Below are 19065 nucleotides of genomic sequence, written 5' to 3'. Positions count from 1 at the left end.
CATGTTATGATACAAATAATGATAATGAAATAATAATGAAATATAGATAGAGATATATAAAGATATTTGAACCATCTGGAGATCAAACAATTTCAACAAAATAAAAAAAAAAGACCAAAATCACTTATCATTACCATGAAAATAATTTGTAAAGTGTTAGATTTGACACATCATTTTAGATCTAATGAATTTTTTCCCCTTTCAAGCGAGGGAAACGAGATATTACTAATGTGAGATGGGGAAGGGGGCGGGTCTTCCTGCAAGTCAGTTAATATCTGAGAGTTCACAACACCTGTGTAACTGTCAATCATTCCAAATTCATATGTCGAGTGGATCATCGAACGATTTTATTTTAGGGGGAAAGAAGACCTAATATAGCACATCTGTATTAATTTGCAGCTGTACTCAGATAAAAAGTACAATTAGAAGTATTTAACTATAGAACATATAATATAGTACAATATAGTATACTGTATAATTACTTACTTAAAGTACAATTACTTAAGGACCTTTCACCTCATAAGTCTATTTTTGCCGTATACACAATAGGATGAGGTTCAGAAAATTTTGCTTCAGGCTTGATTTTTTGTGTGGAATCTTAATCATGTATAAAGAATTGTAAAAAAAAAAAAGAGTGAGGCATCCAAGTATGACACATTCTTTTGTTTAGTTTAGAAAAATGAGTACAGCATACATAATGATGCCATTTCTGTGGGGATTCTGTTGCTTGTTTGTGAGTTAGTGCATAAAATAAAGGGAAAAAAATGCAGTTGTATAACTGTGATGGATAAAATTTTATTTCCAAGTGATGGACAGCTTGGTTAAAGCATCCAGTCAGATATTTTCCAAGACTTTCCTTTGTTCCTGTCTCTCTCAGAGCTCCAATGGGATGGAACTCTTAGATCTCCTGTTTGAGCAGGCCGATGAGATCTCGGCTCCTGAAGAGCCTGAGGGTGGCCGTGTTAACCCAGCCTGGCCATTCCCGGATCAAAGTGTGAGTATAATGGCATACAACACATCTGAACCAAAAGTTTCACTGACTTCTTATTAAATGAAGCACAAGCCAAGCTTCCATATGGAAAGCTTGCGTTTTGATCCTCTACTTCCTTTTGCTTTAAACTAGGGAGCAGTGATGTCATCCTTTAAATAACTAGAAGGCTTCATCTTGATTCACAGAGAACTGAGTGGGTGGTGTGTTCCTCCATCCACTCGCGCTGTGGAAAAACAAAGTCTCTTTGAAAACAGAGCCTTGGATCATTATGAGAGTCTGACCTACTTTTGTGTATCTGTTATGTCCCTGTGTTCTGTGTGCATGTGTTTCTGCAGTTGCTGTCCCACAGTGATGATGGAGCTGATCATTTCCTGGACTCCTTGCTGAATGCATGTGAGAGTGTATCAGGCTCTAGCTCACCTCTGTGGGTCCCGTCACCCAGCGACAGTGGCATCAGTGACGATCCCCTCTCAGACCATTTGGACAGTCCTCCTCCTCCCACCAACCTGCTCTTTGACTCCTTCTTCATCTCTCAGCACCACCATCCTCTTCCTGTTTTTCCTCCTCCTCAGTCCCAACAACAACAGCACTTGGGATGGGCCTCGAGCTCAGCAGAACGAGATATTTCCATTGATGTGGGTAAGAAACCCTGGTTCAATAAACCATTTAAAGTAGTAAAAGAGCAGGGCAAACTGCTCTCCATTTATGAACTAGCCTCTTGCCATGCTATCTCTTCTAATTAATTGCTAATAATAATACATAATATACAGCCGGATTGTATTTGACAGCATTCTGCAAGTTATAACATGTTTTGAATAAAAAAGAAACTACCTATAACCTACTGATCTCAATTCAGCACAATCACTGCTGAACTGCTGAACTGCGAGCTAAAAACTCAAGAGGAAACAAGAATACCCAAGAATCTCGAGTGACTGAAAAAGAAATGAACAGTTTATAAACATTCAGGCATAAGAATAGCTAGGAATATTCAGGGGTGGAAAAAAGTACAAGAAATTATACTTAAATGTATAGTTAAAGTGTCATAATCGTACTCAATTAAAAGTGGAATTATCCAGTGCTCTTTAAATGTAAATGGTTTTAACAGAGGAAATTATGTTCAAGACATATTTTCATGTGAAAATGGACTTTTATTACTTATCTAACTAAGCAACTGAATTAATCAAAAGTAAAAGATCATGTACAGTAAATAATCAATATTTACCATTAGCCAGAATTTAACTTGCCGACTAGCCAAGTTATGTTAGCTACTGGAATCGATGGTACTCTAACCGTATATTAGCAAACATTAGAAAACACGTTAACTTACTTAAATATAGCCAGTTAATGTTAGAAAATTAGTGAAACACACCTTTCACAAATTTCGCCTCGTTTTACACGAGACTTTGCTCTGAAGATTGAAATATTTAACTGCAGTCATCCTCAAGTTCCTGCATGTGGTCTGGTGACTTATCTGTCTTTAAATACGGAAATGGATAGGTATAGCGCTAACTACATTGTGTAGTGTGTGAAGGTCATAGCAGATGGTAGGGTTTTAAAGGCTGAGACCTTGATTATACTGAGCCCATTCAATTGGAGAGAGAGAGAGAGGGAGAGAGAGAGAGAGAGAGAGAGAGAGAGAGAGAGCGCGCGAGCGAGAGAGAGAGCATACTGTCATTGGCTGGATGAGAGAAGAAGAGACAGTTGTGATTTGTAATGAATGCTCTGAAGGTCTAAATGAAATTTAAGGAGTAAAAAGTAATCAGTTTCTTGGAAATGAAATTAAATAAGCATTCCAATAACACTCAAGTGAAGTGTAAATGAGTAAGGAATAACACAAGTGTGCTGTTATACGAATATAATGCTGGTACATGGATCTATGATCATAAAGTATAAACATGCGTTTTATGATAATCTTGTTATTACGTCAATCAGATTATTAACACAATTCGGAACTATTTGTTCTACTGCCCTGCCCTGTTTATTATAATGGGCGAGTGAGATGAGTAAGATCTGCCTCACCAGTGTGGTATTATCAATATATTTTCCCATCAAATTGTTATCATACAGTATAGTGCTGTGCAATTATGTGCAAAGGTACAAAGAAAATACAGGAATCACTCCATCAATCAAAACAGAAGTAAAAGTCATGAAATCGTTGAGACACATGACTGGTGTTGAGAGCACAATAAGAGATGTCTTGTAAGTTCCGGGAACATAACATTATGCCAGTTTGTAACTCTTATATATTGAAACAAACATAATGAGTGTAATACAGGTATTATTTGAAGTCACTTTTTTTGTGTTCTTACAGGAAATGACCAAGCAAATAAGGCTCTGTAAAAAAAGGTTTTTTGCACATTGGACCATTTCGACAAGATTATACGTTACAGAACATACATTAAATTTGTATATGTGTGTGGGTAAACTATATGTGTGTGTGTGAGTATGTTTTTATATCAAAATGTACCAAATGTCCCCACAATTCTAGGAATATCTGAGAATTTTGACCTTGTGGGGACATCTGGTAGGTCACCATGAAGAAACCTGCTTTTTTTGTTTACAAAAGCTGCAACTTTTATTCCAAAATCTAAAGGAGAAAAAATGTTTCCTTTTAATTACCAAGATTAAGATTAGGGTTAGGTTTATGTGAAGGCATAGCATTAACTAGCTGCCTTAATAATTATGTCAGTGGAAGGTCCTCACAAGAGTGTGTGTGTGTGTGTGTGTGTGTGTGTGTGTGTGTGTGTGTGTGTGTGTCTATACAGAGGCCTGGGAGTCCAGTCTGTCCTTGTGCAGTTCAATGGTTCCTCACTGTGTGCCAGCGGCAGATCCGAGCCCTGATGCCTCTTCAGTTGTCCAGCTCAGCGTGAAGGATCTGCTCCTCTCTAATTTAGGAGAACCTGTGAGTGTGCTCATGTTGCTCAACACAAACTGTATTGAGAGAACCATGTCTGCCTGCACTGTGGTACAGTTGTGCTCATAAATCTACACACCCCTTGCAGAAGCTGCAAAATTTTCATAATTAAAAAAAAAAAGAGGAATCATTAAAATCTCATTTTGTTTTTTATTTAGTACTGTCCTGAATGAGCTATTTCACATAAAAGATGTTTATATATAGTCCACAAGACACGAGAAGTCAACACCATACATTAAGAGTCAGGGGGGTGTAAACTTTTGAACAGGATGATTGGTGTAAATTGTTATTATTTTGTTTAAAGATCTTTTTTTCATTTAGTACTGTCATTCCGAAGCTACATATGATATTTACATCTTTCCCAGTAAATGATTTTCACAAATCATCCTGTTCAAAAGTTTACATCCCCCTGGCTCTTAATTTATCGTGCTGCCTTCTTGAGCATCAGTGAATGTTTGCACCTTTTGTAATAGTTGTGTACGAGTCCCTCAGTTGTCCTCGGTGTGAAAAGATGGATCTTAAAATCATATAGCTGCTGCTGGAAAGGGGTCAAATATGCAGAAGATGCTGGAAAAGCAAAGAATATATGCAGGACCTAGAGGATTTTTCTGAAGAACAGTAGGCAGTTTAACTGCTCAAGATGAACAAGGGACTCATGAGCAACTGTCACAAAACAGAAAAACAACACACAATATTAAGAATCAAGCATATGTAAACTTTTGAACTGGTTCATTTGTGTAAATTCAGTCTTCTGGACTATATGTAAACATCTTCTATGTGAAATAGCTTATTCAGGGCAGAACTAAATAAAAAACAAAATGCAATTTTAATGGTCCCTCTTATTAAAAAAAAAATTGCAGATTCTGTAAGGGGTGTGTAAATTTATGAGCACAATTGTATATACATATATTATATCCCAGAATAGGGGTGTATCACAATACCACTATAGGTATCTGTTTAATGCTTCAAATATTCATATCTGATTTGAATTTAAAAGCAGTGGTGGTTTGACCATCACCAGAATGACCAGAATCTTTTGCACAGCATCTCTAGTGTCAGTGCTTTGTTCAGTGGTAAGGCTGTTCCTTGAAGTTTTCTGACTCAGGAAAGTCTATGTTCTGTATGCTCACAGAAATACTGGAAAACACTGGAAAAAACCCTAGTGGTAGAAATTCCAACAGTTAGAATTGCATGAAAACATCATGCAACGTGATCTTTAAAATCATAAAGATACTATATCCATTCCATCCATTTTCTATACCGTTTATCCTACACAGAGTCGTGGGGCAGCCTGGACTCTCTCCCCCATTGAACTCGGGGCACAAGGCGGGGGATACTCTGGACAGGGTGCCAATCCATTGCAGGGCACAATCACACACACATTCACACTATAAAGACAATTTGGAAATGCCAATCAGCCTACAACGCATGTCTTTTGGACTGGGAGAAGAATCCAGAGTACCCTGAGGAAACCTCAGAAGCATGGGGAGAACATGCAAACTCTATGCACACTGAGTGATGTATATTATAATAACGTTTGAAATGCAATGGGAAGGAAAGAGAGTAACAGCAAGATGTCTATTATGGGGTTCACATGCTAATGAAGCAGAGAGTTAGGAGGCAACTGAGTAGGACGCCGAGCCGAGGGACTGCAGCAGACACACGAGCATGTACTGTAAATATGCACATATTCACTGTGAACTGATGATGAGTTATGAAAGTCATCCGACACCATCCAACGATGTTTGTGTACGCAGCCGCATATGGCAAATTATATAAACAATTTGAATTCATGCACGTTGAATTCATATTCTTTCTTACAGAGCAGGTTTGATTTAGTTTACGCCCATGTCTTAATTAATACACTAACTAACGAACATGTACTAACATGTACTTAAGGCGGTCGTTATTCATGCATGACTTCATAAGACTTACGTCGTAGTTAAGGTTAGTTCTTCGTTAGTTGGTAGTTAGTACATGCCTTAACGCATCATTAGTTCATATTTACAGGTAAGTAAGTATTATTTCAGGGATTAGTGCATGAGTATTCATGTACTGTTATTGTAAAGTGTTCCAAAAAAAAAAAAAATCAGTTAATTCCTTCCGTCAAACCATACTGCATTTTTAATCCCATTAAACTGGATGTTAAATGAATTTATAACACAGATGACAGCTTACAATTACTTCTTTTCTACCGTATAATTTCAAAAACACTGACATAAGCTTGTTAGCTGGGGTCATCATTACACCAGTTACTCACAAGCTGTCTGTCTCAATGTCACCTTGATTCGTTATCATTTCGGATGTGACACTTTAGCTTCTTCGCTGCTCTCTGGCCAGATCTTATCATAATGGCTGTACGCTGCAACGTTTGGCCTAGACAGCCTTCGGCAAAGAGAGAATAGTTCGTGTACAGCAATCACAATTTACATATCTAGCTATAAGATATAGAGTTGTAAATACACCCAAGTGAAACGATGCAAACGTGCGCACATGGTACATAAACAGAGCATAATTCACACTGTGTTCAATGAGCAGCACAAGGCTAGCAAGCAAAAGTGACTGGGAAGTTAACCGAATTAAATCCACATTTGTCAGGAGAGCAGATGTTCAAGTAACTTCAGGGGATGGTGGGTGTTCAAGCTGTTTGTACATTGAATAGAATGCCCTTGTAAAAGTTTTCTGGCTCGAGAGAGATCAGGTTTTTTTTTTTTGCATGTGACAGAACATTTTTAACAAGATAAGACTAAAGCGTCTCTCCTACTCCAAATCAGCAAATCCCACCTTTTCCATAGAGACCGTCATGCACACTTCAAAGCTGAAACTAGTGGGAGTTTTGCAGTTTGGCATATTTTTACAGAGAAAAGGATCATAGGTATGTGTACATGCAGCAGGTGTGATAGCAGTGCGGGTTGAAGGCATTCTAATCTATGTTGATCGGAAAGAGACAGCTAATAAGGAATAAAACATGATAAATCAACTTCAATAACTGAAGCCACATGAAGCTGAGTTAATGTTACCACACCAAAGTGGATTATTAAGTGTTTTATTCCTGTTATACCACAGAAATTTGCCATCGATGACATTTTCGATTTATTAACAAATAACCTGACATACTTTTATCCCATCATAGTTACAGTTAATGTTATGAAACGTCCATTAGACAAGTTATAAACAGTAGTTCCTTCGCCAGCCTCTGCAAATGTTACCAACAAACCTCAAAGCCCTTCATCCTGAAGGCTTTCTGATGTCACACTGTAAAACCGGATCAGTTCATTTAACTCAAAAAATTTGAGGAAACTAATTACCTCACAATTTTTAAGCTGATAAATCAATTTCTTTAAGCCAAATACACTTAAATATGACAAAAAAAAATCATTTTAAAGTTCAATTTTTGTTATATTTAAGTGTATTTGGCTTAAAGAAATTGATTTATCAACTTAAAAATTTTGAGGTAATTAGTTTCCTCAAATTTTTTGAGTTAAATGAACTATCCGGTTTTACAATGCAGAACAATTAAAGGAAGCACATTACTTCTGACACTGGAGGCTCCTTCCAGAAATGGTAAATAAAATATCTCCTCACAGAAAACTACACCATATCAATCGTCCGTCATAACATTCGAGTCCCAGTGTAAGTTGTTACTATAGAAAATTAAATAACACTTTCTGACTAATCAGAATCAAGAATTCAACAGGGCTTTGGTATAATAGTTAATAGTAAACAGTGAAATACTGTAAACTACTTATTAATAGCATTTTGTGCAATAATTGTGAACTAAGTATACATCACATCTGTTGCACCCAGGAGAGGAATGATGCTTTCCTAAAAGCTGACTAAATGATAACTGAAAATTCATATATCTAAGAACCAAGTCATATGACACACATGCAACAAAAGAAAGTAAACTTTAAAGCGCTGTGTGTGCTTGAACGAAGGCAATTTGTTATCTGTGTCTGTATTGTACAGCCCAAGCAACCCTCTCAGAACTTGCTGCAGGAACTCGTTCTTAATGATGATGAGAAGAAACTTTTAGCCAAGGAAGGAGTGTCTCTACCCAACCAGTTTCCCCTCACCAAGGTAACACAGTAGTTAACAAATCTACCTACGTAATTTAAATATGTAATCATTCCAAATGCTATTACTTTGCTTTCACTAAGTTTAGTGCTCTTTAGTGATCTTTTACCTGGACACACACACACACACACACACACACATAACACTGTGTTCACATATATAACTAATTTAAAAGGCTCTGAGGTTATAAAACTCTCATAAATACACAGATAGGAGAATGTGACCAGGAAAGCATTCAACACATTACAAAAAGCCATTAAGCCATAATTTATTCCTCTCACTCTCTTCAAAATGCAAACACAAACACACAAACACATGACATCAATCACGTTGATGTATTCATAGCTACGCACATCCACGCATATGCTAATACATGTGATTCAGCTTAGGGGAAAACTAATTAGAAGCAAATAAATAAATAAAAATACAATTGCAATAGCAATGACTTTAACAACACAGTAATTACCAGCTAAGACATTGGGGTTGGGAAGTTTTTAGTCCTGGGCATTAGATATTAGATATATGTAATCCATCATATTGGCAGATATTCTCTGATGGATTCAGGAAAGTTTTCTTTTATCCTGTCTGAAATATTAACAAAAGCTACGTGGTACATTTACTTAAGTCTAGTGCTGCTTAATTCACACTAATGAAACTGTCCTTTCATTAGTGTGAAGAGAAGATCCTGAAAAAGATTCGCAGAAAGATTCGCAACAAGCAGTCTGCACAGGAGAGCAGAAAGAAGAAGAAAGTGTACCTTGATGGCCTAGAAGGGAGGTACGGTCTCTTGTTCTTTCTCGCAATGCAAAGAAAACCTTAAAAGTGTGAAAATAAAAAAGACCTTGAAAACAAAGCATGAATGGCTATGAAAAGGTGTGTCTGGGTGAGAACCAGCTGGAAGAATATCTGTCCATAATTAAGCCAGGCTTTATACATGTCAGAAAGGCTTTATCTGATTTATTTGACCTCCTGCGGCCTGTCTGGCATTCAGAAGTGTAGTGTGTGGTGTGCATTAGGAGTGGCGTTATAATGTCTTAGCCTCACGCTCTTCAGCATGTCTGTTCATGTGTGATAGCTCTCACGGTGAGTGAAATAAACGTAGCAGAGAAACTCAATATGTACTGGATATGACTCATTAACTGTCTTCATGTGTGTGTGTCTGTGTGTGTGTGTTCCTGCTATAAATGTGTAAGTTATTAATGGGTGATATAATGTATTACTCAGAATGGCTGTTTGCAGTGCCCAGAATATGGAGTTGCAGAAGAAAGTGATTCAGCTGGAGAAAACCAACATGTAAAGCTCCTCACTCATCAACAATCTACACCATGTACTAATATCATACATATATATATAAGATCATTCACCAAAATTGCATTAATAATAACACTGCTCATGTATCATAAATAATTAATCTCATGGGTGATTCTCATGACTTTTGTTAATGAAAGAGAATGAATACATCAAATTGTATCTTAATCCATGATAAGCAACACCGTAAATATAGCCGCAGTGGCGAGCTGAGGGGTCCAAGCACCCTTCGTAAATAGTGACCGCAGTGGTCAGTCCTCGCCAAATTACAAAGAAGACTAAAGTGACCGTAGATTAAGACACTGTTTAGGTTTTGTGATGGCAGGTCAGTGCTAACACTGTGAAATTCCAAATGCAGTTGCCTTTAATCTGTCTTTAAGTGTATGTGTGTATGATAGTTTTCCCCCACATCATCATCATCATCGTCATTATTATTGTTATTATGCCATCAATGAAACCTTGTGATCTAAGCATTGCTCAACCCTAATTATTTCATCTAATCAGCTATTGATAGATTAGGTGTTTAGCCCTTGCACCTAATATCTCCACTAGCCACCAATGATCCGGTACACTAGCTAGCAAAACATACTGTAAATAATAAAGGACATTACTGATCATGTGAAATCTTTTAAACACTTAATAAAAGTGTAGTAAGGACAGTTAGTGGTGGATAGATACGAGTCACATCTTTACATCTCTATTTCCTCCATGGTGAGTTATTCAGGCTGGTGGAAGGTGTTGTATTTTTTAAAGGTGTCTTTGAAACATATTGTTGCTGCCTTAGGAAATTTCTGGATATAGAGGAGCTCTGGTGTGAGAATATGTCCTAAAATTCACCATCACATGTACGTCAGCAATTCACGTCACTACAGAAGTATTTGGAAAATATCAATTTAAGAAAAAACCTTTTTAAAATAGAAATGATTCCCTGATTATTCCAGTCCATTCAATCAGTACTGATACTAAAACAGGCCGAAGACACAAAGCCACATAGGTGATAACTGAAGTAGTTCTTTCCCAATATTACACCACTGAGACAAGCTTTTCTCTCTCTCTCTTTCCCTCTCACTCTCTGTTCCTCTCAGGTCTCTAATGGATCAGTTACGTAGGCTGCAAGCCCTGTTCATGAACAGCTCTAATAAACCTGCTCAGACTGGCACGTGTATCCTGGTGAGTAATGTGACCAAGGAGATGAAAATGTCATTGACATCAGACAGAAATCACACTGAAGGTTTCCCTGAATTGAGAAAAGAACAGGATGCAGGAGAAAATTGTACACAAAGAGTCCATTTGAATTCCACTCACAACATTTAACATCAAGCCTCAGTTTCTCTCTTCACTCGACTGCTCTATGTTCACGCTAACATCACTGGAGAAATAATCACTGACTCTTTCATTCAGATCTGTTCTGTTGGCTAATTTTCTTCTTAGTAAAGCCTATTTATTAATTGAAACATTTTGCACTCTTCTCTGTTTTGATGATGGTGTGATGGAGCCTGCATCTGATTACAAACTAAACTTATCCGATCATTTGATCAAATCGTGACATTCATTGTGTGAGAAAAGCACACTTTTCCTAGCAGACTGACCGCATTTGTTAAACCTTCTTCTTATCCAATGTGATCTTTGCAGGCAGACGCAAAGGGAAGGTTATAAAGTAGCCTAAATACAAACATTTCTATGTTGGGTTGGTAAAATATATTGACACAAAGTAAACAAAGTTTATTATTGTCAATAAAACGTAATTGATTTAGCTAGTAGTGGCATCCGATGGGTTTTCCCACGCTGCCACATATTTGCTAATTTACATATTGCATAACACTGCACATTTACTCGAAACCCACATATACTAGAATTCTATGGCTAGTTGTTGGAGTGTCAACACATACTTTTTTTTTTACAGTATAACACTATCATTTTTCAATATGCTTTCTGCTCTTTCCTCAGTACAAAGAAAGGTGTCACAATTCTTTTCTGTTGTAATCACATATACATACTCTACAAATGCAGTAGATAAACGTCAGATTGAAAAAGGAGTATCCGTTCACATTTCAGCCATTTTGATGCTAGAAACTTGACACATCCACTGTGGTGATTTTGAAACATGCCATTCATTCTGCCTTGAGGTCTGAAATCGGTATAATGCAGGGGATGCTCATGTATGCCAGACACTGCACTGCAGTTCTGACTTCATCCTACTCCGTAGAGGCATCATGCAGCAGATGTGAAGTTTATTAATGAGTACAAGAGTAAAGGCCTCATTATCCTCCTGTATTCAAGCTGCTTGATATGATAAATGAATAATTTATAAGTGGTGTGGAAAGACCGATTCGAAAATAAGATGAACCCACATACAAAAGCCCTGCCTGAACTTTGCAGAACTGACGTGCATTACATAGTGGATGGAGAACATTTTTTGTTCTTAGACTTTAAAAATCAATTAGGTCCCGAGACAAATTAACTTGTGGGATGAAACAACAAGGATTTCATGTTCGCAAAATAATAAAACTGAATGGTTTTATGCAAGTTTTATCAAAATGCAAATTTAAGTTGCCCACTGTATTTTTTTATTTATTTATTTATTTTTTTTATGTCCAATCAATATACGAATATAGTGGAACATATTATGGCAGCAAGACAAAACAGTGGATTAAAAATAGACTACATGACATACATGAAACAAGCACAATGTGTATGTGTCTAACTACAAAGAAGAATAGGACAAGCGTAAAGATACTATAATCCACATGCTAGATGCAGATGATGAAAAAGTGATAAAGGCTGCAGGGATAAAAGATAATAATGTTATTAAATCTCTTGATCTGACTTTCTTCCAGGTGCTACTGCTGTCTTTCTCTCTCATCCTGTTCCCCAGATTCCAACCACTGTCCCACAGCAGGACCGCTGATCCAGCAGACTTTAGCACAGCCAAAGGTGTGTGTCTTAGTGTACTGAAAGTTTGAAAAGCATCAGATACGCATAGTGGCCTGGGAAAATCCTTCACATGGTGAAATTTTTACATTTTGGACTAGATATAGTTCTGAAAACTACAAACTTTCTTGAGCTGAAATATGTATCTCTCGTTCTCAACCAGAAGTAAAGTTCTAGGATTTTAAAGTCCGGTTTTCCTTGTAAGTGAAAACGGGGAAATTTCATTTAAAGATTTCTTTCCATTTATGGTGCAGGAACATCTGTGACATTTTGAGAGCTGATGTCTGATTATAAACTGAATTGAGCATGTGTCAATACAGTGTTGGTAAACTGGCTCCTTGCAATCCCAGTGTGACCTTTGCTAAGGCAAAACATAAAAGAAAATAAAAATATTTCCATGTCAGTTTGGTGAAATAAAGAAAATATCATTCAGAACAAAATTTGACCAATTTTTGGTCTATTGTTACAGAAATCAACTACAGTGACATCAGACGGGTTTTCTCAGGCTGCCTCACATATCATTAGTTGTATTCATGTGTAAACATTTCTTTGACTAACAGTTGGACAGAATGTAAGACAAGCATAAAGCTGAGCATTAGGGATTTGACCCCCCACCCCCCATCCAATGATTTCTGACCTCACACCAAAGACATATTACAACATTTTAGAAAATAATAATTTCATCAACAAACATATAAGTACTGATCAATGATCATATGCATTAATAATGGCCAGGGGTGAACATAACTTTTTTCCAGGTCAGCTTTCTGGGCAACCAAAACATGGGACTGGTCAGCTTTCACATACCCAATGGCCTAACTAATTAATTTATGATTTGTCCACCTCTGAATGACCCAGAAATAAAGTGAAATGGAATAAAAAATTTTCCTCTAATTTGGTATAATTGCAGTATTTTTCTCAAGTAGATCCTATTTGAAGAGGGAATTTAAATCAGTTTTCATAATTGAACTCGTGCTGGTTTACCATATCTGATTATGCAGTACAGCTTGCAGCTTGTTTCATGTGACTTTAACTGCCTTTGCTCCTGACATGTGCTTGATCTTCTACTTTGCTTTTGTTTAATCATTGTTCACATTAGCGTGAGCAGCCAGATCTATGCCTTCAGAATCCCAATCAGCTTCATTAACCTGGTGCAGTACATCTACAAAGACTTTTGAGACAGACAAACTACCCATCTTTTGTTGAGCCCCATCAATATCTTTTTGGTAATTGGTAACCTGATACAATTTCAAGCAAGGTTCTATATATTTTTAAGAGCTATTCCACTTTAACTTGAAACTTTTTCCTTGTACTTACAGCCAATACTTTTTCCAGTATTTCATTTGAACATATTTCTAATTTCAATGTCAAAGTCTGGGCTGATGATTTATGCCCAAAAGTCGATGTCCGGTATATAAATGAATCCTGATTTGTGGTTTGACCCAGTGGCTCCTTTCACAGTCTCGAGGTCCCCCGAGCACTTCTACCAATTCCAGCAAGACTCATCCCATTCCAGCTAATCACTGAGGATTTGATTACTTCTTTCAGGTGCTCAGTAGGTGATATGGACCTGATATGTGAAATGGCATGTTCCAGTTCCATAATTGGGACTCTCTGGACTGAATATTGAGCAGATTTGATGCAGAAGCACTTAACAAAGTTTATAAGTTGAGTATTAATTCACTAAAGTAGATTCCTGCTTGTGTGTGTCTCCTCCAGTTCAGTCACGCTCACTGCGCTCTGTGGTAGAGGTCCATAGTCTGCAGCCAGGCTCCTCCATGGACAGGAACATGGAGAGAGCCACCAACATCATTTCCAAGATGCACATCAGGCCTGAATATGCCGATATGGACCCTCTACACCACAACCGAAGTTATGGAGATCAGGAGCATCACAATGGTGACCCGATCACCGGGCACATGGCCATGCTGGGTTGGTATAATTCACGGCCATGTAAACAGAAAGACAGGAAATGATGTCATACATCAACTGAATGGACCATCCGTTTGCACAAGTATGGCAAAAATTTTTGACGTTTTATGTGTTGCTGATAAAGTGTTGCTGTCCTTGTTTTCGCAGAACCCGGCTGGTTCAGATGAAAGCAGCATCATGCTCATTAACCGAGAGTTATCAGTGCTTAGATAGTCTCATCATACTTACAACACTGACATCTGACTTGTATTGATACGAGTAAACAAGAAAAAATGAAATTACAATAGTAGTTTCCACAAATCAAGTTCAGATTTTGCTCACAGTGTGGTTTGGTCAGTAATAACTGTGGCAACATTGTTGTATTGTTTTGCTTGGTCTTTCTTTACCTGGGTTATTTCTGCCTGAATCAGTTAATTGTCCAACAGAAGTTCTGGCCCACATTGGCTCGATGTCAAAACTGTGTCGCTCCGTGTAAGATCTTTAAGATAACCAGCACAGATGGAGTCATGAATACAGCAGTGCTCAGAGAACAAGGATTAGGGAAAAAGCTTCAGCACAGTAAATAATCGAGAGCTTGTATCATGACTGAATAAACAAGGAGTTAGATCTTCCTTACAGAAATGCTGAATTTCAAAGCAAATCAACAAAATGAAGAAAAGAAAACCCCCCACAACAAGTCAGTAGAAAACAAGAGAAACAGAAACGCAACCACAAAAACAAATCTGTAGACACAACAGAAAACAAAAGAAACTCCCATAAGAATAGTGAAACTATAAAAGGTAGGTACATGTTATACACAAACAAGAAACTATAGACTATATTAGTTTATAGACTATAACTATAGAGGAACTATAGAGGAACTATAACTATAGTGTATAGTTTATATAACTATAGAGGAACTATAAACTTGCGTTTTGAGTTAAAAGAGAAAAATAAGTGCATGGTGCTATGTTGTAATCATGCACAAAAGTAGAATGTTAAAAACAAATCATAGAGGATACTATATATATATATATATATATATATATATATATATATATATATATATATATATATAGTAAATAAACTGACCAAGACTGGATACATTTCTGTAGACATTTTAAAAAACATTTCAGTATACATTTTAGTTTCACTTTACACATAGGGGTGCAACGCAATGCCACTATCTGTACCTGTTTATCTGTATCTGTTTAGAACCCCAAATATTTGTATCTGTATTCGGATGTAAACATGGCCTATACAACAAGGTTTTTGTATTTGGTTTTATTTTTAGGAAATAGATATGTGTATGGTACTGTTTCTTTTAATCCCATTCATATAGCTTTGTTTGTTTGTTTGTTTGTTTGTTTTTTTCACCTCCTCATGCTACTTTCTAACAAATTTGATTCGTTCTATTTTCCAAAATATAAATAAACTAGTAGCCTACTTTAAACCACCATGTTCCTGACCATGCAGTTACTAACAGTGAATGCATGAACGCAGAAAGTACCTTGCTATAAATGTATCATTGTAAATGCATCCTTCATGTTCATGGTAATGGATTTCCTTCAGGGTCTTTGGTTGGTGATAAATAGCAAGTTTTAAAGAAAGTGTATTGTGATTCTATGTGCATTTTTCCAGCCAAATGTTTTTTTTCTTTCTTTTTTTAATGAGTGACTCAAACACAGCCCTACTTTTATTCATTTATTAATTCTCATAAAAGTGTAGTGTAGATTTTGTGTTCACATACAGCTTTCGTTTTCACTGTATAAAGTACAGATATACGGTACGTCAATCAATAATTCAGTGTATCTCTATGAAATTGTCTCTTTAAATACCATGTTGACACCAGTAAACTCACTGTGATGATTGTGTAATAGATCAACAAGTGTGAAAAACATAGTATGTATATGATTGCTATTTTAAGAAAGGTGTTCCTGAAGCCAGTGTTTGCTTTTGCTCACTAGCTCACAAATAGAGCTGAGATATGTGCAAGCGAGAAAATATGTAAAAAGGTGTTTTAAAAAAGCAGATCATTCAGATAATTGTGTTCAAATAAAGTTTTCTTTTACTACTTTACCTAAGTAAATTATTACAGTACTTGACTTTTATTATGATGATGGATATATTCTGTGCCCAATGTAAGATTCAGTATGTAAGAAACATTGTGTTCCTATTTGACTAGTTTTCTTTAAGGAGTGCCCTAACAGTTTTCATACACACTATCTGGAATGTAGGTATGATTACGACAGACAACTTGGTCAGATTTCACTGTACCAATGGCCAGTAAACCAACCACTTATAATGTAAGCCTAGAGTTGTGATCTTTTCACATTTCTCAACTTTAAACTTCAAACATATAGCTGTGCACCATAGCAGTGAAATCTAGTAACATGTTTATAAATAATTGTACCCAAAGGTAGAAAATATAGAGAAAAAAGTAGTGGGCCTAGAACAGAACCTTGTGGAATGCCAAACTTTAGAGAACCGTCCATTAACATTGACATGCTGATAATACTCAGTCAGATAAGATATGAACATTGCAAATTCTTCTAGTCATTTACCACGTTAACCAATGCTGTTTCAATATTGCAATGCAGCCTAAATCCTGACTGAAAGATTTCCTATTTCCTAGAGCGGGTTGTCCACTAACCATGAGGTTAGTGGATCGATTCCTGGCCCACATGACTCCACATGCCAAAGTGCCGAACACACTGAACCCCAAGTTGCTCCCGATGCCAAGCAAGCGCCTTGCATGGCAGCTCTGCTACCATTGCTGTGTCAGTGTGTGAGTGTGAAGGGGTGAAGGAGACACAGTGCAAAGTGCTTCGTGAACCACTAAGGTTAAAAGGCGCTATGTAAGTGCCTTTACCATTTAAAGACAAGTGCATTTACCATTTAAGTATTAGCTCAGCTGCTGATTTACAACTTTTTCAATGAAGGAGATAAAATAATTTTACAAATTAAGGGAACTTATCTAATGAGTTGTAATGAGGTCTACATTTGACCACAATATTTTGGTCATGTAGACATATTTCAGACACTGGCTGCTAACACAACTGAACAGCAGTCTCATATTTGAAAGGACCAATTATACAGATTTAGAAATACCTGAACAATTTTCTTTTCACAGTACAGGAAAATGTGTTGAAATTCTTGTAGGTGGAGATTATCTTGGGAAACTGTAATATTCATTTCAATGTTGAGAATTGTTATTTGCTGTTGTGTTATTTTGGTTTGTTAACTTGATTTAGACCTCAGATGACCTCATATCTTGGGGGGAAAGTGATAATGATGATGGACACGGCTAACACACAACATTGTGCAATTCCCACCATCTTTCCCCCAACTCCAGCATGGCTACATGGCCTCTTTGTATGCAAACTCATATTTTCATTTCTTTTTAATTAGATCTACTGAGAGCTGGCTATGTGAACAATTTGAGCAATTGAAAATTACACAGCTGAGAAAACCTTCATTGAAGGTCCCCACATGCTCTGACACAGAAGTGAGGACCGTGAGGGCCTAGAGAAATTAAATTAGTTAAAGATATTTGCTCTTAATCTACTTTAGAGGTTAACATGGAAAAATCTGAGACGAGCTATTTCCCCTGTTTTTGGCAGAGGGTGTGTACAATGTTGTTCAGTGGAGCAGCACAGCAGGATGCCAGTATTTTGTAATCCAGGTTAACTGTACTGGTAGAAGGGGGAAAGAAGATTTTTCATTAAGGACAAGAAGGACATTATTTTCCTTTGTTATCCTTCATTTTGTGAAGAGCATCGATGAAGATTTTCATCAATTGCAGACAAATCGACAAATCGGTTTTGTGTTTTCTCCAACTTTTTTATGTACCTGACAATGGGCAGGACACAAACACTCTATGAATGTGAGGAATACTGAAATATCGCTTTAAACTAAGAACATATTGAACCCAGAGGACAATTATTTAGCCTTTTATCCCGGCACATGTGTAAGTAATAGAATAAAAGCTACACGTACAAAAAATAAATGACAACAAAAAAATTTTAAAAACATATTAAAAGGTGTGGCTGGTTCTGCTCTTTTTGTAAGCAAACAAATTGTTCTTTTGTGATTTTTATGTGCCCATTTACAACCCCACAAATACTGGGACGGTATGGAAAATGATAATAAAAACAAAGAGGAGTGATTTGTAAATGTAATTTTGACTTGTATTCAAACAAAAAACGTGTAAAGACAAGGTATTTGATGTTTTACCTTTTGATCAACTGCATAGTATTTTGAAGATAAATGTTTATTTTGATATTGATGCATGTAACTCGTTCCAAAAAAGTTAAGACAGGGGCAATTTAGGACTAATAGCGATGTGATGAGTTGAAATAAGAAGGTGATGTGAAACAGGTGAGGCAATCATCTAATTATAGTATATAAGGAACCTCCAAAAAAGGCCTAGTCCTCAAAAGAGCAAGGATGGGTCGAGGCTCGCCAATCTGCCAACAGATGCGTGAGCGAATAATCCAACACTTTGAGAACAATATTCCCCAAAGACAAATCGGTACGATTTTTGGCATTTCACCTTCTATAGTACACGATAAAATCTTGGTGTGTAAAGGGCAAGGCTGAAAACCAAGTCTGTAAAGGATATCCTGACATGGGCTTGGGAAATACTTTGATAAACGTTTGTCAATCGACACCATTCGCCGTTGTATACACAGATGCAAGTTAAGGCTTTACTATGCAAAGTAGAAGCCCTACATCAACACTGTCCCGAATTACCATCGACTTCTCTGGGCTCGGTCTCATCTGAGATGGACAATAGCACAGTGGAATCGTGTTTGTGGTTCGAAGAGTCGACATTTCCCATAGTTTTTTTGACAAAACAGCCGTCGTGTTCTCCGAAAGAGGAAAAGGACCATCCAAGCTGTTATCAGCGTCAAGTCCAAAATTCAGCATC

At 37.0% G+C, this 19065-nt stretch overlaps 1 protein-coding gene across 1 annotated transcript; it reads left to right on the top strand.

The window, feature by feature from the left end:
* The first annotated feature begins 661 nt into the window (after nt 1-661).
* creb3l3b (cAMP responsive element binding protein 3-like 3b) lies at nt 662-15055 on the top strand. Its single transcript, XM_053650922.1, has 9 exons — nt 662-994; nt 1327-1704; nt 3696-3893; nt 7875-7985; nt 8653-8759; nt 9207-9275; nt 10376-10460; nt 12128-12224; nt 13941-15055. The coding sequence occupies exons 1-9, from the start codon at nt 809-811 to the stop codon at nt 14195-14197; spliced, it is 1488 nt and encodes a 495-aa protein (XP_053506897.1). The 5' UTR covers nt 662-808; the 3' UTR covers nt 14198-15055.
* Nucleotides 15056-19065: the final 4010 nt, after the last annotated feature.

The sequence above is a fragment of the Ictalurus furcatus genome, chromosome 20 (assembly GCF_023375685.1).
Source record: "Ictalurus furcatus strain D&B chromosome 20, Billie_1.0, whole genome shotgun sequence".
Lineage (NCBI taxonomy): Eukaryota > Metazoa > Chordata > Actinopteri > Siluriformes > Ictaluridae > Ictalurus > Ictalurus furcatus.
This window is presented reverse-complemented; position numbering and strand designations above follow the sequence as displayed.

What these genes read in the sequence shown, in the direction of transcription:
- creb3l3b (XM_053650922.1), top strand. Translation starts at nt 809, where the DNA reads ATGGACAGCTTGGTTAAAGCATCCAGTCAGATATTTTCCAAGACTTTC. An exon ending in GGCCATTCCCGGATCAAAGT is followed by an intron (nt 995 to 1,326) that starts GTGAGTATAATG and finishes GTGTTTCTGCAG; the next exon opens with TTGCTGTCCCACAGTGATGA. An exon ending in AGACTGGCACGTGTATCCTG is followed by an intron (nt 10,461 to 12,127) that starts GTGAGTAATGTG and finishes ACTTTCTTCCAG; the next exon opens with GTGCTACTGCTGTCTTTCTC.